The sequence below is a fragment of the Notolepis coatsorum genome (genome assembly GCF_963971535.1).
Source record: "Notolepis coatsorum genome assembly, contig: SUPER_8_unloc_1, whole genome shotgun sequence".
Classification (NCBI taxonomy): domain Eukaryota; kingdom Metazoa; phylum Chordata; class Actinopteri; order Aulopiformes; family Paralepididae; genus Notolepis; species Notolepis coatsorum.
In genome coordinates, this window is record NW_028174873.1 from 2,328,989 (window position 1) to 2,356,860 (window position 27,872).

The 27,872-nt window shown below is 41.0% G+C and overlaps 1 protein-coding gene across 1 annotated transcript; it reads right to left on the minus strand.

Annotated features, from left to right (window-relative positions):
• bsx (brain-specific homeobox) lies at window positions 1-27,870 on the minus strand (the record flags this gene model as incomplete). Its single annotated transcript, XM_084338376.1, is given in 6 exon segments — window positions 1-13; window positions 163-217; window positions 23,993-24,140; window positions 25,953-26,000; window positions 26,002-26,165; window positions 27,720-27,870. Coding segments are annotated over 6 exon segments (579 nt in total), but the record flags the coding sequence as incomplete, so codon positions are not given.
• Window positions 27,871-27,872: the final 2 nt, after the last annotated feature.

Here is a 27,872-nt window from a genome sequence, read left to right on the forward strand (position 1 = left end):
CTAAACCTCCCACCTGAGGACAGGACACATGAGAGGAATGTTTTAGTGTGTGGCTCAGGCAGGCAGGCAGACACTGGGCATCACAGCAGCATTGCAAGTCAAATGATACATATCTATATAAAAATATCTAGTATAAAGCATTTTGTCTCCCTGTGCACCTACCGCATACACTTGTCCTCTGTACGCAGCGACTCCCACTCCGCCACGCCTGCTGCCCCTGGGGGGGATCAGAGTCCGCTGGTTAGTGTCTGGGCTGTAGCACTCAGCTGTGAATAGAAACCCTGTCCTGTTGAAGCCACCACAGATGTAAACCTGTAATAAGAAAGAATATTCTAATTTAGTTTATATATTCCATTTGATTTCATTCTACTTTAATTGTCTGTTAATGTTGATGCACCAAAGGACTCAGACACATCTTTTGTATGTGCAAGCTTACTTGGCAATAAAGACATTTATGATTTCTGATCTAACGTTCCTTGTGTTCATCTACCACCCTGTGCCCCAGTTCCACTCACCTTGCCCTGGAGGGCTGCTGCCCCGGCGCCAGTCCTGCGCTCCAGCATGGGTGAGATCACTGTCCACTGGTTGGTTTCAGGCTCGTAACGCTCTGCGGTGTTCAGTACCACGCGTCCGTCTTCCCCTCCCATGGCGTAGATACAGCCGCCCAACGCGACCACGCTGACGTCACAGCGGCGTGAGTGCATGGGAGCCGCCTGCAGCCAGCTGCGAGTGACGGGGTTGAACCTGCGCACACTGTTGAGAGGCTCTCCTACGCCGTCACAGCCACCGACGCAGTAGATCAGACCGTGGAGATAAGCGGTGCCGTGGTGGGCCCGGGGACTCTCCACCTCACCCCTCACGTCCATCCATCCACCGGCTCGGATATCGTAAGCCTCCATGGTCATGCTGCTGAGTAACCAGCCTCCGATGGCCAATAGGACTTCCTGGGGCAGGCGTGGACGCATCAGGGGGTTTGGGAGCCTGTCGGAGCCAGGGGGGTTCAGGATGCTGAGGATGAGGGGCCTGCAGTCGTGGCTGTCCCTCACCACAGGGTTGTTCTGGACGTTGTTCCTGAAGTAGTCATGCCTCATCAAGCCCATGCGAACCTGGGAAGAGACAAGCAGACAGCGGGTACAACTTAGACATCGGTTGTAGACGGTTTCTGTTGCTAGGGAACAGTTTGGACTAAAATGTTTGAGAACCACTGTACTAGGGAACCTAGTGTTGTTTTAATGTAATGCACAGTAATACAATTAGGTACCTTGGGCAACAGCAAAGGGATGTGTGTTTTACGCTCCACACGGGAGTGGTCGATCCAACGGAGGACGGTCTCGAACACCGTCTCCTCGTTCTTCACGTTCAGATCATCCCTCTCGATGATGTCCACCAGTTGCTGCAGGGACAGCTCCACAAACTCCTGTGAGACGTGCAACATCTCCTCAAAGTGGCACACGATGAAGAGATGGGCCTTGCGCCTCAGGTCAGGGCAGCAGTAGATGTCCACGAACCTCCAGATGCCGACACAGTTTTCCAGAGACAGCTGGCCTTCTAGGAAATCAGAGCACGCTCCTACTATGCCAGTGACGAGAAGCTGGTCTGCAGCCACCAGAAGCTCTTCCACATTCTCTGCTTTCACCGGCACAAAGCGTGTGTAGGCGTACTCTATGATGAGCTGCATCATACCCGGGGATACCCCAGCGATAGTGTAGACTGCTTTCTCTGAGTCGCTCCAGCGAGTGAAGAGGGCTCTGTGGGACGCAGAGTATAGAGATATCTGATGAGTAAACAGTAAGCCACATTCTGTCCTGTGTAGTAATATATAATTCAGTATAATATATGTTCACTGTAGAAGTATAGGGTCTTAGCACAGTAGAAGTATAGTATATTTTTACAGTAGAAGTACAGTGTAGTATCTGTTTACAGTAGAAGTACAGTATAGTATCTGTTTACAGTAGAAGTGCAGTATAGTATCTTTTTACAGTAGAAGTACAGTATAGTATCTGTTTACAGTAGAAGTTCAGTATAGTATATTTTTACAGTAGAAGTGCAGTATAGTATATTTTTACAGTAGAAGTACAGTATAGTATATTTTTACAGTAGAAGTACAGTATATTATCTGTTTACAGTATAGTATCTGTTTACAGTAGAAGTACAGTATAGTATCTTTTTACAGTAGAAGTACAGTATAGTATCTGTTTACAGTAGAAGTTCAGTATAGTATATTTTTACAGTAGAAGTGCAGTATAGTATATTTTTACAGTAGAAGTACAGTATAGTATCTTTTTACAGTAGAAGTACAGTATATTATCTTTTTACAGTAGATGTACAGTATAGTATCTGTATACAGTATAGTATCTGTTTACAGTAAAAGTACAGTATGGTAACCGTTTACTAACCAAGCTAACCTGAACCAAGCTAAGCTGAAGCAAGCTAACCTGAACCAAGCTAACCTGAACCAAGCTAAACTTACCTGAAATAGTCGCTGCAGTCACACAGGAGGGCCTTGTGGGCATTCAACTCAGTGCTGTCGACTTTAATAACCACATCACAGAACCTTCCCTCCAGACGCAGCTCATTAAGGATTGTACAGGACATTGTTTCCTTTTCCATGTGGGGATTTTAAATTGTATCTACAGAATATATTCAAGCTTACAGACAAATAGCCAGAAAGAACAAGTGAGATCTTCGCTTGTCTTCTGAGATCTAAGAACTTCTGAGAGAATTGTTGAATATACTGTACACAAATGTTCTAGAATGTTTGATTATGACATCATACTGTGACATCACAAATGTTCTAGAATGTTCTATTATGACATCATACTGTGACATCACTAATGTTCTAGAATGTTTGATTATGACATCATACTGTGCCATCACAAATGTTCTAGAATGTTCTATTATGACATCATACTGTGACATCACAAATGTTCTAGAATGTTTGATTATGACATCATACTGTGACATCCAGTGATGGGAATAACGGCGTTATAAATAACGGCGTTACTAACGGCGTTCGTTTTTTTAGTAACAAGTAATCTAACGGTTTACTCTTCCAATTTTAATAACGCTGTTACCCTTACTGCCAAAAAATGCGGCGCGTTACTATGATTGAAGCTGTTTTTTTTCATCAGACAGATCTCTGCGCTGAGAAGCAATACTTTTTTTCCTTGGTTAGTGGGCAGTGTGCGATTGGCTGAGGTTGAGTCAAATGTAAGCATTGGTGCATGGTAAGCCAATCAGAGGTAGAGGTGGGCGGGTGTTCGAAAGAATCCAGAGTTTGACACACAGCGACAACACAAGCGACTCAGTCAACGACAGACCGCGGTTCTGTGTACGTTTTGATAGTTTGTTTGGCGAGCCCAAATAATTTAAAACTAATCCAACGAACAACACAAGCGAGCAGTCAACGACAGACCGCGGGTCCATGAGCATTTTTTGTTCACTCTTGTGTTAGTTGTGTTGCAGCACAGGTCACTACAGTAGTGGAGGCTACAGCCTTATCAACAGTGCTGCACTTCCTGGTTTAATAGCACAGTCTTCAGGTGCTCAGATATATATATATATATATATTTGTATGTCATGCATGTCTTAAATGTCATGATTAGATTAGATGATTAGATTAGATTCTTATATCTGTATGTTGTGTATGTCATAAATGTCATGAATTGAAAATGGGGGACCCTGATGTAAACAAGACGAAAGTCTCTCTGGTCTGCATTCCCTTAACAATTGTGTGTATTGAGCTGTACTGTACTGTACCCATTCTGCAATCTGTTAATTAAAATGTCTATTTGTTATTTATTTTTGGTATAGTGCTTAACACGCATAATTTAATGTTGCCCAGTTGTGGCCTGTTGAGGGGCAATACATATCAAAAGTTCCAAAACATCTATTGTGTTTGTATTTGTATGATCCACTATATAAACAGTAATTATAATATCTACATACATGGCATTTGATTGGAGGCTAGTCTCACTTTGTCCCACAGCAACATTAAAATAGTTTAGATTTGTGTATGTTGTTTATGTAACAAATTTACTTGAAAGTAACGCAATAGTTACTTTCAGAAGTAACTAGTTATTTTTATAATTTGTAACTGAGTAAATAATTTAGTTACTTTTTGGAAGAAGTAACTAGTAACTGTAACTAGTTACTTTTTAAAAGTAACTTGCCCAACACTGGTGACATCACAACGGAACATGTTTGAGTGCCATTTGAATAATTTAAATAATATGTTGACATTAAAAAAGAACAAATAAAATGATAAAAGAAACTACATAAAACAATGATAAAAATTATAATAAAATATTGAAGTCAAATTTATAGAAATAATGAAAAATAAGACAATGAAATAAAGATAATAATTCATTTAAAAGCTATTTTAAAAAGGTACGTTTTGAGCAGTGCCAACTGAGTCTGCTGTCCTAACAGACTTGGGGTCTGTAGGGTAAGCACTTATTCCCTCCGCCCTGAACATTTATGGAGATGTATGGGCCTTTTAAGTCAGTGATAAAAGTGTCTTTCAAGGATAAGTGAGCTCCTGCACTGATTATTATAGTTCAATATTCAATATTTGATCACCAAAACCCCCGCAAAAAGCATAAAAAGGCCCCTCCCCGCCCAAAAAGGGCCCCCAAAAATAGCACAGGCCCAGTGCCCTTTTCAGCCTTTGAGCACCTGCCCCTCTAAAGTCCTGTGCACGTCCCTGCTGTAACCTATATTGCTGTATCCTGTATTGATGTAACCTGTATTGCTGTATCCTGTACTGCAGTATCCTGCACAACAATACCAGCCTACAAGTTACCAATACCAGTTCTGAAGCCACTGAACTCTCAAAAATAACATGTTAAAATAAGATAGTATGGATATGTTAAAATAACACAGTATGGATGTGTTAAAATAACAGGATGGATTTGTTGTCCTAAGCGGGTTAGTTGCTATCAACACATAGTGTGTTGTTATTAACTCATTCAGCGCCAGGGGGGCGCTGTCTACCTTCTGGCTAGAACGCCATCGCTTTAATCAATGGGGAGACTGCGAAATTTGCGAGTGCTTTAAATTATATTTTATATTATAGCTATGGGTCTAATAACACTGTTGATTGTCAGTGAGTTGCTTCGTCAACATGCAAAAAACGGATTGTTTTTTCATCCGTACATTTCCGCTTCATACCGTTTTGAATATGCGTATAGTTTTGGTGATTCTTAGTAATCCCAGGAAAAGACGCGATAATAGCGTTTTAGTGGAATCCACTTATCACGTTGTCATTTTTCGCCTGATTATCGAATCTTCCTGAAATCAACGCTAGATTATCATTATTATGTCTCCTCGTGCATACATGAAATGGGGCTTGGATGGATGAACAATGAATGGATATAGCTAATAAAAGAAATAACTATTAAAACCCGACTTTTCTCGTGATTGGCGCTGAACGGTTGGCGAGTTAACCCGACTTTTCTCGTGACTGGTGCAGAATGAGTTAACATATGGTGTGTTGTTATTAACACAAGGTGTGATGTTATTAACACATGGTGTGTTGTTATTAACACAAGGTTTGTTGTTATTAACACATGGTGTGTTGTTATTAACACATGGTGTGTTGTTATTAACACAAGGTGTGTTGTTATTAACACAAGGTGTGATGTTATTAACACAAGGTGTGTTGTTATTAACACAAGGTGTGTTGTTATTAACACAAGGTGTGATGTTATTAACACAGTGTGTTGTTATTAACACAAGGTGTGATGTTATTAACACAGTGTGTTGTTATTAACACAAGGTGTGATGTTATTAACACATGGTGTGTTGTTATTAACACATGGTGTGTTGTTATTAACACAAGGTGTGTTGTTATTAACACAAGGTGTGATGTTATTAACACAAGGTGTGTTGTTATTAACACAAGGTGTGTTGTTATTAACACAAGGTGTGATGTTATTAACACAGTGTGTTGTTATTGACACAAGGTGTGATGTTATTAACACAAGGTGTGTTGTTATTAACACATGGTGTGTTGTTATTAACACAAGGTGTGTTGTTATTAACACAAGGTGTGATGTTATTAACACAAGGTGTGTTGTTATTAACACATGGTGTGTTGTTATTAACACAAGGTGTGTTGTTATTAACACAAGGTGTGATGTTATTAACACAAGGTGTGTTGTTATTAACACAAGGTGTGTTGTTATTAACACAAGGTGTGTTGTTGTTATTAACACAAGGTGTGTTGTTATTAACACAAGGTGTGATGTTATTAACACATGGTGTGATGTTATTAACACATGGTGTGTTGTTATTAACACATGGTGTGATGTTATTAACACAAGGTGTGTTGTTATTAACACAAGGTGTGTTGTTATTAACACAAGGTGTGTTGTTGTTAACACATGGTGTGTTGTTATTAACACAAGGTGTGTTGTTATTAACACAAGGTGTGTTGTTATTAACACAAGGTGTGTTGTTGTTATTAACACAAGGTGTGTTGTTATTAACACAAGGTGTGATGTTATTAACACAAGGTGTGTTGTTATTAACACAAGGTGTGTTGTTATTAACACAAGGTGTGATGTTATTAACACAGTGTGTTGTTATTAACACAAGGTGTGATGTTATTAACACAGTGTGTTGTTATTAACACAAGGTGTGATGTTATTAACACATGGTGTGTTGTTATTAACACATGGTGTGTTGTTATTAACACAAGGTGTGTTGTTATTAACACAAGGTGTGATGTTATTAACACAAGGTGTGTTGTTATTAACACAAGGTGTGTTGTTATTAACACAAGGTGTGATGTTATTAACACAGTGTGTTGTTATTGACACAAGGTGTGATGTTATTAACACAAGGTGTGTTGTTATTAACACAAGGTGTGTTGTTATTAACACAAGTTGTGATGTTATTAACACATGGTGTGTTGTTATTAACACAAGGTGTGTTGTTATTAACACAAGGTGTGATGTTATTAACACAAGGTGTGTTGTTATTAACACATGGTGTGTTGTTATTAACACAAGGTGTGTTGTTATTAACACAAGGTGTGATGTTATTAACACAAGGTGTGTTGTTATTAACACAAGGTGTGTTGTTATTAACACAAGGTGTGTTGTTGTTATTAACACAAGGTGTGTTGTTATTAACACAAGGTGTGATGTTATTAACACATGGTGTGATGTTATTAACACAAGGTGTGTTGTTGTTATTAACACATGGTGTGTTGTTATTAACACATGGTGTGTTGTTATTAACACAAGGTGTGATGTTGTTATTAACACATGGTGTGTTGTTATTAACACATGGTGTGTTGTTATTAACACAAGGTGTGTTGTTGTTATTAACACATGGTGTGTTGTTATTAACACATGGTGTGTTGTTATTAACACAAGGTGTGTTGTTATTAACACAAGGTGTGATGTTATTAACACAAGGTGTGATGTTATTAACACAAGGTGTGTTGTTATTAACACATGGTGTGATGTTATTAACACAAGGTGTGATGTTATTAACACAAGGTGTGTTGTTGTTATTAACACATGGTGTGATGTTATTAACACAAGGTGTGTTGTTATTAACACAAGGTGTGTTGTTATTAACACAAGGTGTGTTGTTATTAACACAAGGTGTGTTGTTATTAACACAAGGTGTGTTGTTGTTAACACATGGTGTGTTGTTATTAACACAAGGTGTGTTGTTATTAACACAAGGTGTGTTGTTATTAACACAAGGTGTGTTGTTATTAACACAAGGTGTGTTGTTATTAACACAAGGTGTGTTGTTATTAACACAAGGTGTGTTGTTATTAACACAAGGTGTGTTGTTGTTAACACATGGTGTGTTGTTATTAACACAAGGTGTGTTGTTATTAACACAAGGTGTGTTGTTATTAACACAAGGTGTGTTGTTATTAACACAAGGTGTGTTGTTATTAACACAAGGTGTGTTGTTGTTATTAACACAAGGTGTGTTGTTATTAACACAAGGTGTGATGTTATTAACACATGGTGTGTTGTTATTAACACATGGTGTGTTGTTATTAACACAAGGTGTGTTGTTGTTATTAACACATGGTGTGATGTTATTAACACAAGGTGTGTTGTTATTAACACAAGGTGTGTTGTTATTAACACAAGGTGTGTTGTTGTTAACACATGGTGTGTTGTTATTAACACAAGGTGTGTTGTTATTAACACAAGGTGTGTTGTTATTAACACAAGGTGTGTTGTTATTAACACAAGGTGTGTTGTTGTTATTAACACAAGGTGTGTTGTTATTAACACAAGGTGTGATGTTATTAACACAAGGTGTGATGTTATTAACACATGGTGTGTTGTTATTAACACATGGTGTGTTGTTATTACATATCTTGTATGCTCTTCAACACGCCAGTAACACGTCACGGTGTTATCTCAACACATCCTCTTTGAGAGTGAACTGTCTGCAGAGAGCAGCTCCGCTCTGAAGCTGTTACTGTATTTACTGTGTCGTCTCTATTGTTCTGAACGGATCCCTGGTCAGACTGCCGTGGACTACAGCTGTTTCTGTTTCACTTCCATGGTCTCACATCATGGTCTCATACATGCTTCACATTATGCTTAGAAGATCCCCCTGGGTGCTCTCAGTGTCATCTTTACGCCTCTCCCAACGGAGGCCTTGCACGGATTGTTTGTGTAGCTCTGTCCTCCAACATGGACACCGGTTACATAGCAACCATTGCTTTGTACAACGGTTGCTATGTGCAAAACAGCGGTTGCTATGTGTTGATATGAGAAATATATGATCAAAAGATGTAATAATGTGGTGTCTCATTACTGGACCTTGTAAACAAGTCACAGTGGACCAGTAATGTTGTGCTTTCTCAGTGTTTCATCACTGCACAGAAATGTGGCATTTTCTTTCAAAAATGTGGAAAAGCCCTCAGTTCTGAACTCTGCAGAATCTGCACCTGGCTCGCCGATAACAAACTATGATGACACCTGGGTAAAACGGAGTCCATTCTCTTTGGATCAAATAACAAAAACGCAAAGGCTTCTCAGTTACAGTGGGTGACAATATTGTCACAAGGAAAGATGAAATTACATACCTGGGTTCCATCCTAGAGGCAAATCTTTCCTGTGACAAAATGGCATCCAATGTAATATATAAAGTCCCCAAGAATACCCTGAAGAGTCTAACAGGAGCACTCATTCAAGGGTACTACGACTATGCTTGCACCTCATGGTACCAAAGCACCTCAAAGGCGCTAAAAACAAGACTACAAACATCTCAAAACAAACTGGTCAGACTACTGCTTGACCTTACTCCTAGAACCCACCTCACCCCTGCCCACTTTGACAACCTAGGATGGCTTAGAGTAGACGACAGAGTACAGCAACTTGCAATGGGCCTGGTCTACAAGATACACTATACGACTAAGGTACCCATGTACATGTCAAAATACTTCCCAAAGGTCAGTGAATACCACGACCACAACACCAGAGGGAGCTCCACAAATCATGTGCAACCCAGATTCGGCTCAAACAAGGGACTAAACATGTTTCGCAATTATGCCACATCAATGTGGAACGCCCTACCCACAGCTGTAAAATAATGTGAATACCCACCTTCAAAACCACTCTAAAAGAGCACCTACGGGAGGCTGCAATTCGAAACTGGCCCCGGTAAATGTCCAAGGAAAAACGTGTATCCACACCAAACCGTTCCAGTTCAAAGGTAGGCGATACTGCCACCTGGTGATATTCGATCGTCATTGCAATTCCAACGTAGGTAGATGAATCGTAGACGTCTAGACGGCTCCAGCTGACCGTGTAGAAGGAATACATCAAAGGATCAAAACCCGGCACTCAACCGTTGGCGAGATAAGCCGACTAATACTCGGGTATGGCCGTGAAAGAGTTAACAATTGTGTGTATTGAGCATTGTACCCATTCTGCAATCTGTTAATAACATTTTCAATCAATCTATCAATCAATCAATGGTTACAGGCAGCCATACTGGAAGAAAAATACCTACACTAAGGGGGCTTTCCCACTAGCCATCCGGGGGTCCAATCCGAGCACGATCGCCCCAAAATAAGTGTGATGAGAACTGGGGATGGGTACCGAATTCTGTACTTTTGAGGTACCGAACCGAAACACGTCGGTACTACCGCGTATCGATTCAAGTGAGATACAGAATTTTATTTTATTTATTTATTTTTTTTACTTTTTTCTTTTCACGTCAACGTTCACACGCACAATATATGCTTACCTAGGATTTGACTTGATTCAACAACAAAGCAGTCGGAGCAATGGCAAGCCGAAAACTGTCGAAATTGTAGTTATTTGAAGTTTGGATTTTTTTTTTTTCACGACTGAGGTAGGTAAATTAAATTTCTTGAGACTAAAGTACAGAAAAAAGGTACCGTTGGGTACCGGTATCGATTCACAGGTACCGGTACCGGTACCGTATCGGTTCAAATGTGAAAGGTACCCATCCCTAATGAGAATGCTCCGCTCCGTCACCGGGGACGCTGATTCGCTCCATGCCAGGACCACTTGAAAAGGTGCTTTTGGGTGCGAATCAGCGTCCCCGACGACTGAACGGAGCACGGTGTGCAAACAAACTGTACCAAAACACGGAAGAGGCTTGCTGTAACAAGTGGTTCTGTAGCCTGTGCTAGCCACATGCTCCGCTCTGATAAACGGACTCTTCGGTCAGAGCGTCCGGTGTGCACTGTGCACTCAGAGCCTTGAGTGCGCTCGCTCTGACACACTAAAACTTTTAAAAGTAAAAGCCAATTGACCTTAAAAAAAGTTTTGTTTAGCTAACGCCATTATGCATCGGAGCTGTGGTTTCGCAGTGATCGACATAGCTAACAAGTAGGGATGTCCGATATTATCGGCCTACCGATATTATCGGCCGATATCGGCATTAGAATGTGATATCCGAAAATATCTGTATCGGTTTTCAAATCTTTTTTTTTTTTGTTTTTTTACATTTCTATAACCTTTACCCAGGCAAGCAAGTAAGAACAAATTCTGATTTTATTTATTGTCAAAAGTATGCATAATGTTGTGTTAATTACACAACAAGAGATATGTAATGTTAATTACCTGAAATTATTCAGTTTTTTGGGGGGGAAACCCTGCATATATCGGTATCGGTTGATATCGGTATCGGAAATTAAGAGTTGGACAATATTGGTATATCGGTATCGGTAAAAAAGCCAATATCGAGCATCCCTACTAACAAGCAAATCAATTCTTTCTATTTCAAGGAATGTTCTGTAGGATATGTTGGCAACATAAGAAGCCAGCTACTTACTAGGGGTAGCCAGACGCGTGCATTCATTGAGTCTCCCCGCCAGTCCTCCTACCGAGAGGACAAGTTAGACAGACACGCATCACCTGAGCACCATGGAGCTGCCACGCAACGTCACGTGGAGTCGATGAAAGGTATGTCGTCGTGTCTGTTTTAATTTCAATCAGAACTTCACAACAGGCTGCAGGGGGAGCATCTCGCAGCCTGCATGAGGGTCTCCATCAACGGTCCCCCAGTTGGGGACCACCGCTACCAGGAGGCCCTTGAAAGGTTTTTCAGGAAACCTAGGACAATCAAGTGCAATGACCACAACTGTGCAATGTGCCATTGAACCATTGGCTTTGTAAGGGTTGCAAATAGTTATGAGTGTTGTATATGTGCCTCCCTGTATTGTAAATAGTTCATATGTGTGTTGTACCAGTAACTACTGTATGTATAATTCTAAATACGTTAATTTATGTGTTGTAAATAAATATGAACATTTATTTACCTAATTTATGTGCAATCGTTTCATTTCAGCTCAGTGTAGAGAAATGCACCGATACTAACAACTAGGGACACTGTTGACACCACGTATCGGTGACACGCGCGCCCCCGCGACAACACTGGTAGTTTCGGGGGGCCTACCCCCCCCCCCCCCTGAAAGAAATCCTAGGGACCTTCCCCCCGCGGAGACAGACGTCTCACACCTTCAGTGAAGGAGCCTAAAACAGCAGACCCACCCACTCTTCAACTTTGTCCATCGGGAGACTCTAGCGCAGGGTTACAAGTAGGGATGTCCGATATTATCGGCCTACCGATATTATCGGCCGATATTGGCATACAAATGTGATATCGGAAAATATCGGTATCGGTTTTCAAAAAATTATTATTATTATTATTATTACTTTATTTTTTTTTTACATTTATTTAACCTTTATTTACCCAGGCAAGCAAGTACGAACTAATTATTATTTTATTTATTGTCAAAGTATGCATAATATTGTGTTAATTACACGACAAGAGATATGTAATGTTAATTACCTGAAATTATTCTGTTTTTTTGGGAGGGAAACCCTGCATTATATCGGTATCGGTTGATATCGGTTGATATCGGTTGATATCGGTATCGGAAATTAAGAGTTGGACACTATCGGTATATCGGTATCGGTAAAAAAGCCAATATCGAGCATCCCTAGTTACAAGGCCAGTGACCTGGAGAGTTCTCTCGCATAACTGTGAACCAGATTGTATTCAGTACTTTGAGGTAATAAACTTGTAACCACCAAGTCATTTGACTAACGTGTATCTGTACCTCCGGTCCAATTCTACCACAGCTTCTTGGGATGGTACTAGGCGTGTAACGATGCCACCTCACAACGATTCGATTCGATTACGATTCTTCAGGCAACGATTCAATGCACCATGAAATCTCTTCATTTGACCACGATTAGATACATTTTCGATACATTTTCTATAAATGTTCCATCAGTTAATTCCCCAAAAAAAATGTAATACACAAATGTGGCTGCAGGGGGAACTGATTCACTCGGCATGAATGGACTATAGGTCAATAAAAACAATACACACAAAAAAAAACTGTAAAAAAATATATATATATTTTTTTTGTTGTTGATTAATTTCGATTATAATCAATTCTAACATATTCAAATCGATGCATCGAATCGAACACATTAGAATCGATGCATTTCGATTAATCGATGCATCGTTACACCCCCAGATGGTACACATCATGGTGTGGTATGTACCAAACGATCTCTCCATTACGTCCTTCATAAAGGCTGTGTAATGATCGTAGAGTTGTCGATTGGCCTTAAGCTTCCTCTTTAGATGTTGCAAGCGAATAGTGGCCAACTTCTTATTGTTTGGCAACAAGGGAGGACTACCACCTCTGAACGGGAGAGGCATCTCCAGGTGGCCATCCTCTTTCTGCTGAATGTTCTCACTAGGGAGCTGTATGAAACGCACGTCGTCTTGTGAGACGTATTTTACCTCAGAATTCTTCTCACTGAAGTCAGACTCCAGCACCCTCAAAACGTCTGAGGCTAGGCGGCTGGGTGGCACAGCGGACATTGCGCTCGTCACCAACGCATGAGACACCGGGTTCGACTCCGGCTGTCGGCGTTGCCTCCGGCTTGGGCCGGCCGTCATACTGACTCAATTGGCAGAGTCGGCGGGTGGAAGTCGATGGGTGGTAATCTGGACGTTGTGGACAGCGACTCCTACAGGTCGGTTGGGGGACGCCTGCACAGCAGAGACAGGAAATGGCGGGGGTAGTGTGAGCCTCCCACACGTTACTCCTCGCCAATGAGAGTCCGCGCTGGCGGGTGAAAAGATGTGACAGGCTGCCTCCTCGTGTATCGGAGGGGACATGTGATGCAAGGCTTCTATCCTCCCTACAACCGGCCAGTGGGGGGCATATGCGAGCAACGATCAAGACAGGGGAGGGGAGAATTGGCACAGTGGAATTGGGATGGGGAGAAAAATAGAAAAAGAGGAGAAAAGGTGGATAAAAAAAAAGAAAAAAAACGTCTGAGGCTAATGGGACTGGCAGTTCTCTTACAGCAACTCTGTGTACATAGCTTTGACTTCCCTGCCTATCCAGGTGGGGATTGGCTGCTCCTATGATACTGCACGCCAGCTCTGTTTTCTGGGCAAACGGCTCATGCGCACCACCCATGATGACTTCAATGGGGGCCAGAGCTGAAGGACAATAATAATAATAATAATAATAATAATAATAATAATAATAATAATAATAATAATAATAATAATAATAATAATAATAATAATAATAATAATAATAATAATGTTGCAGGGGTCTTTATTCTGCATCCAACGACACTCAATGTTTTAGCGGCACACACAGTGGTTAGTTTTTAACACACACACACCGGAACACACACGCATGCATTGTCTTTTAGGATCGCCGATGCGATATTCCTCTGCGCTTAACCCATCCCGTCGTCCTTCCCCCCCAAGGGAAGCCGGGAGCAGACGAGGGCTGTGGCGTGAGCCGCGCCCGGCGACCATCCAAGTGCTCGTGCCCGTCTCCGTCACGGACGCGACAGCGTCAGCGATCTGTTGTTGTGCATGTTTTTCCATTGGGTTTATCTTATCGGGGGGGGGGGACCCTTGTGAGCACGGGGAGAACATGCAAACTCCACACAGAAAGGCCTGGGAGATACCCCACCTGGGTACCTGGCAACACGCCAACCTGGTCCCCAAGTGGGAATCGAAACCCTGGACCTTCTTGCTGTGAGGCGACAGTGTTAACCACTACACCACCGTGCCGCAGAATTATACAGACAATTGTATCCAATCAACAGTCCCACATCACACGCCTGGAGTGCTGGCAACTTCTTGTCCAGATGTGTGAGATGTGGCCACTGCAATGCTGTATAGTCTTGGTTGGTATACAGGACTTATCAACCGGAACGAAGTCACGTGTATACGATTGCTGTAGCTGTACCTGATTATCTGAATAGAAACTTTTAAACTTGCAAATCACACGCACAGTGGCTGGCTATGATTGTGTCAATGGCAGTCATTGTACTGGGCTTCAGCTGCAGCGCTCGAGACGCCACGTTCAATTCTCTGACGAGACTTTCCAAGACAAAGGTGGAATCGCTCTGTGTGTCAAGAAGAGCATAATGTGTGAGGATCTCCTTCTGAGGGGGCCCTTGCCGATGACAAGAAAACTGGGACAATGCTAGAGGTGGCAGAAGCACCTTTTCAGCCTTTGAGCACCTGCCCATCTAAAGTCCTGTGCACGTCCCTGGTGTTGAATGCGTTTGCCTTCCTGGGCGCGTCTATGCTTTTACCAAACGGTTCGTGTTTACGCATTCCCGCTTTGCGCTCTGATTGGCCACTGACCTACGCTAGTACGCCCCCCTCGCTATGCGCGTAGAACGCTAGTACGCCCCCCTCGCTATGCGCGTAGAACGCTAGTACGCCCCCCTCGCTATGCGCGTAGAACGCTAGTACGCCCCCCTCGCTATGCGCGTAGAACGCTAGTACGCCCCCCTCGCTATGCGCGTAGAACGCTAGTACGCCCCCCTCGCTATGCGCGTAGAACGCTAGTACGCCCCCCTGGCTATGCGCGTAGAAGGAACAGCTGTTTCCGCGTGACAGGATTTTCTAAAGAGAAGTTAGATGTCAATGTTTTGGTTTGTTAAATGATAAATGTTAAATGTTAAATGTTAAATGTTAAATGTTAAATGTTAAATGATTAAATGATACACACTGAAATCTACGCTCTCTCTCATCCTGCTTTCCGCAACTCCTATACTTCCTGAGTAACTTGCCCAACACTGCTTAATGGTTGTTTAAATATTTTACATGGGGCACGTATAATCCACAGGGCACATGTACACACACTGTGACATAATTATGAGAAAGTCCACATTCCAGTTCTACTTTTGTTTTGATGTGAAAAGGGATGCTGCACTTAGCACTGACTGAGAAAGTAAACATTACAGTTCTACTTTATAAAATGCTAATTGTAAATATGTTTAAGTCCACTCCACATTACAGTTCTACTTTTGTTTTGATGTGAAAAGTGATGCTGCATAAGATGACTGCTGAGAGCGTCGTTTCTTGACTCTCAGCTGAGAGCGTAGTGACTGCTGAGAGCGTAGTTTCTTGACTCTCAGCTGAGAGCGTAGTTTCTTAAAATTGTATAAAATACAATATTATAAAATCCTGTCAGGAAGCGTGCCTCAAAGCATGAATGAACCGGCATTTACCGGCATTTCTAAGCACTTTAAACTTGAACTTTGGCGCACATAAAGTCACGCGGAAACAGCTGTTCCTGGAGGCAGTAGGGCATTTCTACGCTCATAGCGAGGGGGGGGGGGGGGGCGTACTAGCGTAGGTCAGTGGCCAATCAGAGCGCAAAACAGGAACGCGGAAACACGAACCGTTTGGTAAAAGCATAGACGCTTCCTGGGCAACTTATCCTCTGCTGATTTGGAGCTAAACAAGAATGGAGAGGCAATAGGATTACAGGCTATGCGGGCTTCCTTCTGCACAAACTCCGTAAAACGTTCAAATGTGGAATATTCTCTGGATCTATCGAGTCCTACTACAAGTCTGCTCCATTTGGTCCGGCCGGGTAGCGCACCGGACTAAGCGTCTGCCTACCACCACAGAGACAGTGGGATCAAATCCAGCTGTGGTGCTTCCAGGTTGGCCGACCGTCCATACTGACACAATTGGCAGAGTCAGCGGGTGGGAAACCCGGCGAGGGGTGGGTCCTGGTCGTTGTAAAACAGCGACTCCTACAGTTCGGTCGGGGCGCCTGCTAGGGCTGCACGATTAATCGTTTTTTTTATCGAAATCACGATTTGGAATGGTGCAATTATCAAATCGCCAAGCCTGCAATTAACTTTAATTTTTTTTTTTTTATTTATTTAACCAGGAAGTCCCATTGAGATACAAGATCTCCTTTGCAAGGTAGACCTGGCCAAGATGACAGCAATAACATTTGCAATACATCACACAGCAATAAAATGTGCGATACATCACACAAGAACATAATAAATGTGCATGTATACAATACATCACATGTAAACACAAAGCAGAATTGTCTACATGATATTAAAAGTGTATAATACAGGGTAATACAGTAATTTTGCAGTTGGGACCCGACTACAGAAAGCAGCAACATTCTTCTTGTAAAAGAAAAAAAAAGTGTTATAATCGCATCGCAAATCGCAATCGCAATATCTGTCAGAATAATCGCAATTAGATTATTTCCCAAAATCGTGCAGCCCTAGCGCCTGCACAGCGAGGGAGGGAGATGGCGAGGGTAGTGTGCCCTCCCACACGTTATACTCTCCCAGTGAGAGTCCACGCTGGCAGGTGAAAAGAGGCTGCTGGCTGTCTCCTATATCGGAGGAAGCATGTGATAGCTAGGAATTGGCATAACGACTAAATTGTGATGGGAGGAAAATACAGAAAATAGGAGGAGAAAAAAAGTGGATCCAAAAAAATACAAAATCTGCTCCATTTGCGTACAACCCAATCTGGTAGTTTTCTCAACAGCTTATGATTTTCCTCACTATCATTTAAAATAGCCAAGCCTTGACCGTGGGGCATAGCCTCAGCGCAGCCTTTTAAGAAGTCTGCAAAATCTCTCAGCGCTAAAGGATCATTTGGGGCAACCTTAGGCCATTTCATAAGCTTGTCCCAAAATGCTTTCTGCATCGACTCGCTTACTATACAGGCTCTGCTGATAACACAGTCTACAGTAAGTTTTCCAAAATTACACTTTGTGTTTTGCCACCAAAGATAGATTGATATTCATCACGATTTAGAGTCATTCGCACTCTTTCCTTTTTGACTTCCGCTTTTTTTTTTTTTTTTTTTTAAAGGAGGTGTATTTCCTATTATTGGGGTTAACTTGTGGAACAATGCTGATATACAGTTAAGAATGAGTAATTCAATTTAGGTTTTTAAGAAAAAGGTTTGTAAAGATATTTTTGAAAACTACAAGGGTGAATAACACTGTTTTGTTTGCTTTTTTTCTTTTAGAATACTGTTTTGGAATCTACATTTTTGTATTTTTTGTAAAGCTAATTTAGAAAACTACAAGGGTGAATAATACTGTTTTGCCTTTTTTATTTTTTTTTTTTTACTGTTTTGGAGTCTACATTTTTGTATTTTTTTGGTAAGAATATAGGACAGGCACATATAAGCACTATGCTTCAGTCTGTACCTTTTCAGTCACTGTAAAATCAAATATTGATAAATGATGGTGTATTGTGTGAGATGATGACTGAAAAAATAAACTACTACTACTTTAAATGTCCTTTAGTCTCTAGACCAGACCTGGGCATTGTACGGCTCGCGGGCCGGATCCGGCCCGCGGGATGATTCTGACCGGCCCGCGAAAGATTACATGATAATAAAAAAAAATAAAAAAAAATAAAAAAAAATATTTTTTTTTAATATTTTTTTAATATTTTTTTTTTTTTACTTTTTTTTTTCATGTCAACGTTCACACGCACAGTATACGCTTAGGAGACATGCTCAAAAGATGTTGGTTCTCTTTGGATCCACCTACATATGTGAACAGACATTCTCAGTCATGACGTTTACCAAGTCCAGGTACAGATCCTCTCTCACTGATGAACATCTGGCAGCTGTGCTTCGCATCTCCACCTCAGACATGCAACCTGACTTTGATGGACTTGTTAAAGCTCAACAGAGACTGGATTTCTCACACTGAATGAAAAAAAAAGAACTGAAGAACACTAAAATGTGGAAATATAACAAGTGAAATGGGACACTTGATATTTTTTTTTCTTTTTTTTGCACAGTTCTGAAAACATTAAATGTTTAATATAGGCATGTAAAGTAAAAAAGGCTACAAAACTGGGACACTTTTCTTTACACAGTTCAGTGACATGTCTTGTTTATTTTTGCTATAAGATGATGTGATGTCTTTAGAAAGCTAAGAAAATCCTTGTTTCAATAGTATATGAAACTCAAAATGCCCTTTGTTATTAATGTTTCACATTTTGTTTATCATTTTGGAAATAAATTCTATTTGAATAAATGATATTTTTGAAAGCTAACCTCACCTTTTAATTGCCAAATAATAACATACACTCTTACCAGGGGTCAAAACAATGCCATTTACTGCTTTTTATATAGAAATAAAATGTATATTATGCATAATTGAGTTTGGAATTTTGGCCCGGCCCCCCAACATATTTTCAGTTGCTCATTCGGCCCCCCGGGAAAAATAATTGCCCACCCCTGCTCTAGACCTACTTCCAGTAGTTTACTCACAAGATCACCTATCTCTGCAGTCAGTGTGCTACAAGCATCCATTTCTTGCACAATATCTGCAGTATTAAGAGAATTGCGTTGGAGTGGCTCATAATTTTGAATTACATGGTCATATCCACTTTGAATGTCTCTGTTTATTTTCTCCAGATCTTCCTCCAGACAGAATTTCGTCTTGTCCTTTTTTTTATCCACTTTTTCTCCTTATTTTCTATTTTTCTCCCATCCAAATTTCGTGTTTCCAATTCTCCCCTCCCCTGTCTTGAACGTTGCTCGCATATCCCCCCCGGTACACGAGGAGGCAGCCTGTCACATCTTTTCACCTGCCAGCGCGGACTCTCATTGGCGAGGAGTAACATGTGGGAGGCTCACACTGCCCCCCGCCATTTCCTGTCTCTGCTGTGCAGGCGTCCCCCAACCGACCTGTAGGAGTCGCTGTTCACAACGTCCAGACTTCCACCCGCTGACTCTGCCAATTGAGCCAGTATGACGGCCGGCCCAAGCCGGAGGCAATGCTGACACCCGGATTCGAGACCGTCTTGTCTCTCTTGCTATTTTCTTCCAGGATTCATACGTCATGCTGTTAAATGTTTTTTCACTTGTTCTTCACACATTTGTTTGCCCTTATCTGTTAGCTGCCGCTGGCGAGAACCAGTGGCAGTTTCTCGTGGGTCAGTAGGCTCATCGTCTTCATCTGGCGAAGGTTCTTCTTTAGGACCAAAGTCCTTCTCATCTGTGGATCTTCCCTTTTCTCCGTACACTGACATTTTTATATCTCTGTTGCAAATTAATGTGTGAATTCAGATCACTGAGACTAGATAGCTGTGGCTTGAAGACTGCCGTGCAATAGCCTTCATGCTCACCTCATTAAATCAAAAACATTAAATATTGAGCTCCCTGCAAAGCATCAATCTTTTTAAATAGCCTGTAATCAAAGGGAGCTTCATGGGCAAAGCTAAGGACATTTAAGCATATAGGCGAATTGTAACTTCGAGTATCAGGTGAAGTCTTTTTTTTCCCTTCATCATAATAGGCTACAAGTTCAAATCAACCATTCAAAACATGAAACACGAGAAATCATCAAGCACAGCAGTTCAATAAGCACACATTAAACATTCCATAACCATCTCAAAATAGGCTATTTAAAACCACTTCAGTCACATGCAAAGCATGCTATATGGTTTGTATCAATCTAAATATCAACGAGTAGCAGTTCAGTTCGTTTTGTTTGTTGATCCGAGTCTCTCACCGTCCGCACCCGCAGTCTCTTCAAATTGGCTGTCAATGTACATCCGTGTTGCCCGAATAGAACGCAGGGTTGTTGACAACGAAGACAGCAACACAGCGTGGCGTTGGCAGGAGACCCCCAGACATATAGCGTCAAGTTTTCACTGTTACAGCCCTTGGATCCAAAAGACAATAAGAGTCTCGACTGATGCTTATAAGACGTTCTTTATTAAATTCCAATCCGTGATGTCATCTTTAGCACCGTGAAAACTGCATTGGAAAACGCACATAAACAGACAAACAAACATTTCATAACGGTTTCCACAGTATACAGTACAAACACTAATTAAATAAACATTGGTATCAAAATACAACGATTACATTACTACACAGCCATAATATCATTCATTCACAAATTTCACTTTACAAAGTTACAACCTTAATCAATAAACAACAAAGCATACCTCGCTGCGCTCTCCAAGGAATGCAAAACAGGGGCGGCTAAGTGGGCAAGGCGCTCGCCACTAACGCAGGAGACGCTGGGTTCGAGCCCAGCTCTCGGCGTTGCTTCCGGCTTGGCTGGTCGTTCATACTAATACAATTGGCAGTGTTAGGGGTGGGAAGCTGGTGGGTGGGGATCGGACGTTGTGGACAGCGACTCCTACAGGTCGGTTGGTGTGCCTGTACAGCAGAATCAGGAAGCGACGGGGGCGGCGTGTCCCTCCCACGCGTTACTCCTCGCCGCTGAGAGATCGCGCTGTGCAGGTGAAAAGATGCGACAGCTGCCTCCTCGTGTACCGGAGGGGACACGTGATGCAAGGCTTGGTCCACATTGCAGCCGACCAGTGGGAGGCATGGCCTAACAACGTTCGAGACAGGGGAGGGTAGAATTGGATCATACGAAAAATTGGGATGGGAGAAAAATAGAAAAATGGGGAGAAAAAGTAGATACAAAAAAAAGGAATGCAAAACATAATCCGAAAGGTCCGAAAGGTTCCTATGATGAGTTGAAAATGGGGGACCCTGATGTAAACAAGACGGAAGTCTTTCTCTGGTCTGCATCCCCTTAACAATTGTGTGTATTGAGCCGTACTTTATTGTACCCATTCTGCAATCTGTTAATACAGTTTTCAATCAATCAATCAATCAATCAAACCTTTCTTTTGTTTAAAAACACACTCAACACATGGGGATACAAAAGGATAAAAGGTTGAACAGAAATACAAAGCGATACAAAAAGACATATCAAACTTGCCGGCTACATTAAGGAGCTTCCATTTGTATTGATCTAGTGCGCCCATAGGGACAGATGGAACTGGTACATAACATTTTCCGGTAAAATCCCACACTTCATTTCAAGGCATACATGATGTGTGAATATTATTTAGTAAATTACAAAGGATATTGCTAATACATATTCCCAACATGTATCCCTAACCCATAGCACATGGTACGAATCTCAAGTGGTCCTTTACAAATTATGTTTATAGTTTATCATAAAGATATTTATCATGTAAAGATATTTAACCTTCATCATATATCATAAGATGTTTATAATTTATCATGTAAATATGTTTATAGTGTATCGTATAAAGATGTTCATAATGTATGATATATTAGTATAATTTATAATTATACTAATCTTTATTATATAAAGATGTTTATAATTTATAATAGGTGCCCCATCTGGCTGCTAAAAACAACAACACCACCACCAACAACAACAACAACAACAACAACAACAACAACAAAACAACGCATCCTGTTTTCGTTTTTTTTTTTGTATTTAATTTAATTGTTAACAGAACACACATTTAATCAGAAATGAATATGAACCAAAACGGGACTTGAAGGTGGTGGCAGCCAGTAATCATGCGTCATTTCAAACATCCTTAATTTAAAAAGTATCTCTATATATACAGCCTATTCAAAACGGTAATGATTGTATTTACATGATGCAGGCCATGTCATTCCAATTGTCCTTAATATTATTCTTCAATATGACGTTTGTTTGAAACCATAGGTTGACTGACTGCAATCACTTCCTCTTTCTTCTCGACATTAAGTGTCTTTTCTCCTGTGCAGGTTTGGTTTAGTCTGCCCCCCAGCAGGAGAGGGGGGGCCACGTCGTGTGAACACGCAGGGTCTCCATTGAGACCCCCGCGACACGCTGTTCGAACCCTGCCCGCCGCCCGCCGCCTCAAGCAGGTGGCCGCGTCGATACTATAGAAAAGGCCGAAAGTGTTTGTCTGAAATCTTGCCAAAATAGACGCATGTTGTCGACAATTTTTTTTACAAGACAAACACTTTCGTTAAACAATAACGTGTGGAATAGATTGAATGGACGCTATATAGATTTGATCGCTCGCTGCCTTCCTTCTGCATTATTATATTAATAGGGAGGGATTTATTTTACATGCAGCGGTCGAATTCGGGGTGAAATTGAGAAAAGGCCTGTGTATAGAAAACAACAAACAAACACGTATATATAAAATATATGATATTATATAAATGCCAGTATCGAAATGACAATGTTATCATCAAGTATGCTCCAAAATAAAGCATTTTTTTTTTAATATGATTTCGTATGAAAAATGTATTTACAAAAATAACAAGAAGAAAATAAGTGACAATGTTGAATTGTACAGTAAATATCGGACGTTAATAAAAACAAGTCGAACTCTAGATGGTATATAAATGCAACGCGCATCAGCTGGTAGAAAGTGCAAAGGGGGGGGGGGGGGGGGGTAGAATGGCGACGAAACAAACATGGGAATTCATGTGTATATATATACAGATGGTCAAAATAAAAAAACACTATAGCTTTTATTATTCAGAAATTAACAAAATTGACAAGTTAAAATACAAATATTGATAATTATAATAGCCTATACACATGATGATGGTGATTATAATAATGATAATAATAATAATAGGAATAATTGATAATAATAATAATCATTATGATAATAATGATAATAATAATATAATTACTGGGTATAATATTCTCTATTTTAGACATGACAAGACGACAGATTCATATGGCTACAATAGAGGGAAATGCATGGTGTAATAATAATGAACATTTTGCATGATGCTGCGCTTGAATAAATATCGACATTGTATTTTTTGCAATATATTTGTTATGGAAAAAGAAACTCAATTATTTACATTTAATATACAGTGTGGAATCCGGCTTTTTTTTCTTTAACCCCTTTCACTGCCACACGAGACACGAGACAGAAGGTTAACCCTTTCACTGCCACACAACCGACGGCGATGCTCCATCATTAGCATCATTAGCTCCGCATCCTAATGATGGAGCATCGCCGTCGGTTGTGTGATGATAGTAAAAGGGCTAACCTTCTGTATTGTCACAGTGAAAGGGTTAACCGGCTGTCGCGTGGCAGTGAAAGGGTGTTAACAAAGTTGCACTATAATAATAATAATAATAATAATAATAATAATAATAATAATAATAATAATAATAATAATAATAATAATAATAATATAATAATAATAATAATAATAATAATAACTATAGTATATGTTTCGGGGAGCAAATATCATCTTCGATCTCCACGTCCTCCTCCTCCTCCTCCTCCCTCCTCCTCCTCCTCCTCCTCTTCCTCCCGCGGCTCCGTGGTCCCGTGTTTCGCCTCATTATTACTAATGTTTTTGTCAGAACTCGTCTCGCTCTCACTGGAGTTCCCCGCAGATCTGTCTAATAAATCACTGGGGTTTTTGCGATCGTCCTCCTGCACTTTCCTGAGTTGCTTTTTATGCTTCATCCGTCTGTTCTGAAACCACGTTTTCACCTGGTGGGGGGGGGGGGGGGGGGGCGTGCAAAGAGTATACAGAATATATAGTTCATCATCAGTGTGAATCACTACCCACCTTCAAAAACACTCTCAAAAAACACCTACGTGAGACTGCAATTCGAAACTGGCCCCTACAAATGTCCTAACCTAGTTGTACAGTAAATGACCAAGTAAGGCTTTGTCAATATTCCAATGTACAGTGTAAAATGTGTGTGTGTCCCCTTCCCAACCCCCCCCCCCCACCTCCAATGTACAGCCCTCACCCAACCCACCCCACCCCACCCAACCAACCTCCTCCAATGTACAGTTTCTACGCCAAATGTATATACACTCCTTTGCTGGACACTTTTGTATCACAAACAGTACTGTATTTGCAAATCTGATATGTCATAAATGTATAGATGTAGCAGTACTGTCTATCTGTATGTCATGTGTGTTATGATGAATTGAAAATGGGGGGACCCTGATGTAAACAAGACGAAAGTCTTTCTCTGGTCTGCATCCCCTTAACAATTGTATGTATTGAGCCATACTGTACTGTACCCATTCTGCAATCTGTTAATAAACTTTTCAATCAATCAATCAATCAGTGATGCCAGTAACTAGTTACTACTAGTTACTAAGTAACTTAGTTACTGTAATCTGATTACCCTGGGGGGGGGGGGGGGGGGGGGGGGGGCGTGCAAAGAGTATACAGAATATAGTTCACCATCAGTGATGCCAGTAACTTAGTTACTGTAATCTGATTACCCTGGTGGGGGGGGGGGGGGGGCGTGCAAAGAGTATACAGAATATAGTTCACCATCAGTGATGCCAGTAATTTAGTTACTGTAATCTGATTACCCTGGTGGGGGGGGGGGGGGGGGGGGCGTGCAAAGAGTATACAGAATATAGTTCACCATCAGTGATGCCAGTAACTATAGTTACTCTAATCTGATTACCCTGGTGGGGGGGGGGGGGGGGGGGGCGTGCAAAGAGTATACAGAATATAGTTCACCATCAGTGATGCCAGTAACTATAGTTACTCTAATCTGATTACCCTGGTGGGGGGGGGGGGGGGGGGGCGTGCAAAGAGTATACAGAATATAGTTCATCATCAGTGATGCCAGTAATTTAGTTACTGTAATCTGATTACCCTGGTGGGGGGGAGGGGCGTGCAAAGAGTATACAGAATATAGTTCACCGTCAGTGATGCCAGTAACTAGTTACTGTAATCTGATTACTTTTTTCAATAAATACTAGTCATCTAACTTGTTACTTTTTTACAAGCCAGGAGTAATCTGATTACAGTTACTTTTCCAAGTGGCTGTGCGTTACTATTTAGTTACTATATCTCATCATAATGCTGATGATGAGAGAGCCAGGGGTACAGTCAGCTATAGACCGGAGATGGGACGTGCGCTGCTCGCGCACATGAGAAGAATAACAAACTATAATAATACCATGTTTTATATTACACAACGGTTTTACAATTGTATTTTGTATCACTGTTGTCATTCTTATGTTGTTGTGGCAGCAGCAGGGGGGGGCGGCGACTTAGTAACCTAGTTACACTTTGATAATCAAGTAATCAGTAAAGTACCTAGATTACTTTTTACAGGAAGTAATCAGTAATCAGATTATTTTCTTACAAGTAATCTGTGGCAATCACTGTTCATCATAAACTAAAATGCACAAAAAAACAACAACCAAAAAGGGTCTTTTTGGATCATCATGGACTTGTTATTATCGGATGGATGGATGGATGGATGGATGGATGGATGGATGGATGGATTGGATGGATGGAGACGGACGTCTTCTTCTTCTCACCTGTGTCTCGGAGAGGCTGAGCGCGGTGGCTAGTTCCACCCTCTCGGGCCGTCGACAGGTACCGCTGGATCTCGAACCTCTTCTCCAGGCCGGACAGCTGCGAGTCGGAGAACACGGTGCGCGCCTTCCTGCGCCGGCAGTGCTGCTTGCCGCCGGGCAGCTCGGGGTGGTGGTGGTGGTGGTGGTGCTGGAACAGCGCGGGCATCTGCATCCCTGCAGCCAGGTCAGAGGTCAACCAGCCGCGCATTCAGTGTAACGTCAAAGTATAACTGTAGCTTGTACAGTATAGTATTGTATAGTATAGTGTATAAGACCCATCCGTATAGCTAACAGTGTATTGCACTATCGCATGGACTTAAGCATGTCTTACCATGCTTTGTGTAAACTGTATGTACATTATACCTGTTATGTCTTGTTTTATTACTTGTATTATTGCACAAATGTCTTATTCTCATTCCTATTCTTATTACTTGTATTAATCGCTGCACGCATGACCCCCCGCATTTCACTGTATGCTTGTATGCCGTGACAAATGAAACTCTTGACTTGTCTTGACTTGATTCAGTATTAAAAACTGCACACAAAAAAATAATTTGAGTATTTATAGGCGTTGCGTTTTTGCTTTCTTTCTTTTATTTGATCGTTAAACGTTTCCCCCCCCCCCCCCCATTACCTGCACCAGGTCTATAATGTTCACTAAACTGTTTGCGTTGGGCCTATATAGTTTGTATCTGAATGAACAACTTTACAATCACCTTTAGACATTTTAAAAAATATATATATTTAGTGAACGGTTTATGTCAAGTGTTTTGCAACAAGTGGGTATGTATTATTTATCAGCTATAAATGACCTACATGTAAATGTTCCCTTTGTTATCTATTTTTAAGTTACACTAAATTAAATAACAATTCCGCCTATATTGGACCTTTTTATGTCGTTTTCTCCTCCATATACAAACGTGTTTACATCAGAAATGTGCAGCGAAGGTCTCCCGCTGTGGAACAAGTACTATAAGATTTGCACTATTACATCCATATCAAATTTTTGCATGGAAAAAAAATGTACTTCATTGTTTGCATTTTGTACTTTCAGTTGTACTTTATAGTTTGGTATATTGTATATTTTTTGTAGTGTTTGGACCTTATTCTTTTAACTTATTTATTTTTACTGTATATGTACTCACACAGAACCAATAGTTTCACTGTAATGTATACAGTATATACCTTATTATATGTGACGAATAAAACAAAACGTGACATTTTAAAACATAAGCAATGTCCAAATATGAGACAATTCAAACTGATTCATAAGGAAATGATGTTCACGGGTGTTTATACATTTTTATTTTATTTCTTTCATGATTTACATATATAGTTTTAGTTTTTTTTGTTTTGCATAAATATATATATATATTTGTTTTTAGATGTTTTAAATTAGTACACTCGTTTGAGTCGTGGACAAGGGGTATATAGGATTAAATAAGTGTATACTTCTTCCTACTCCTTTTCGAACATGTAGATTGAGTTGTGTGTTTTGCTTTTGTTTAGTTATTTATTATTTTGTTTGAGTTATGTTTTGATTTTGTTTAGTTATTTATTATTTTGTTTGAGTTATGTTTTGATTTTGTTTAGTTATTTATTATTTTGTTTGAGTTATGTTTTGATTTTGTTTAGTTATTTATTATTTCGTTTGATATCATTTACATGTTCGAAATAAAGATTTCAAATCAAATCAAACAAGCCTCGTGCTTCATGCGCGCTGCTTACCGGCGGTGAAGAAGTACTGGTGGTGGTCGCTGACGCCGGGTGGTTTGCCGCCGTGCAGCAGCGGGTGGTGCGGGTGGGGCGCGTGCAGCATCGGGGTGGGCATCAGCGGGTAGCCGTACTCCAGGAGCGGCATGCGGGACGCCAGGGAGCCGG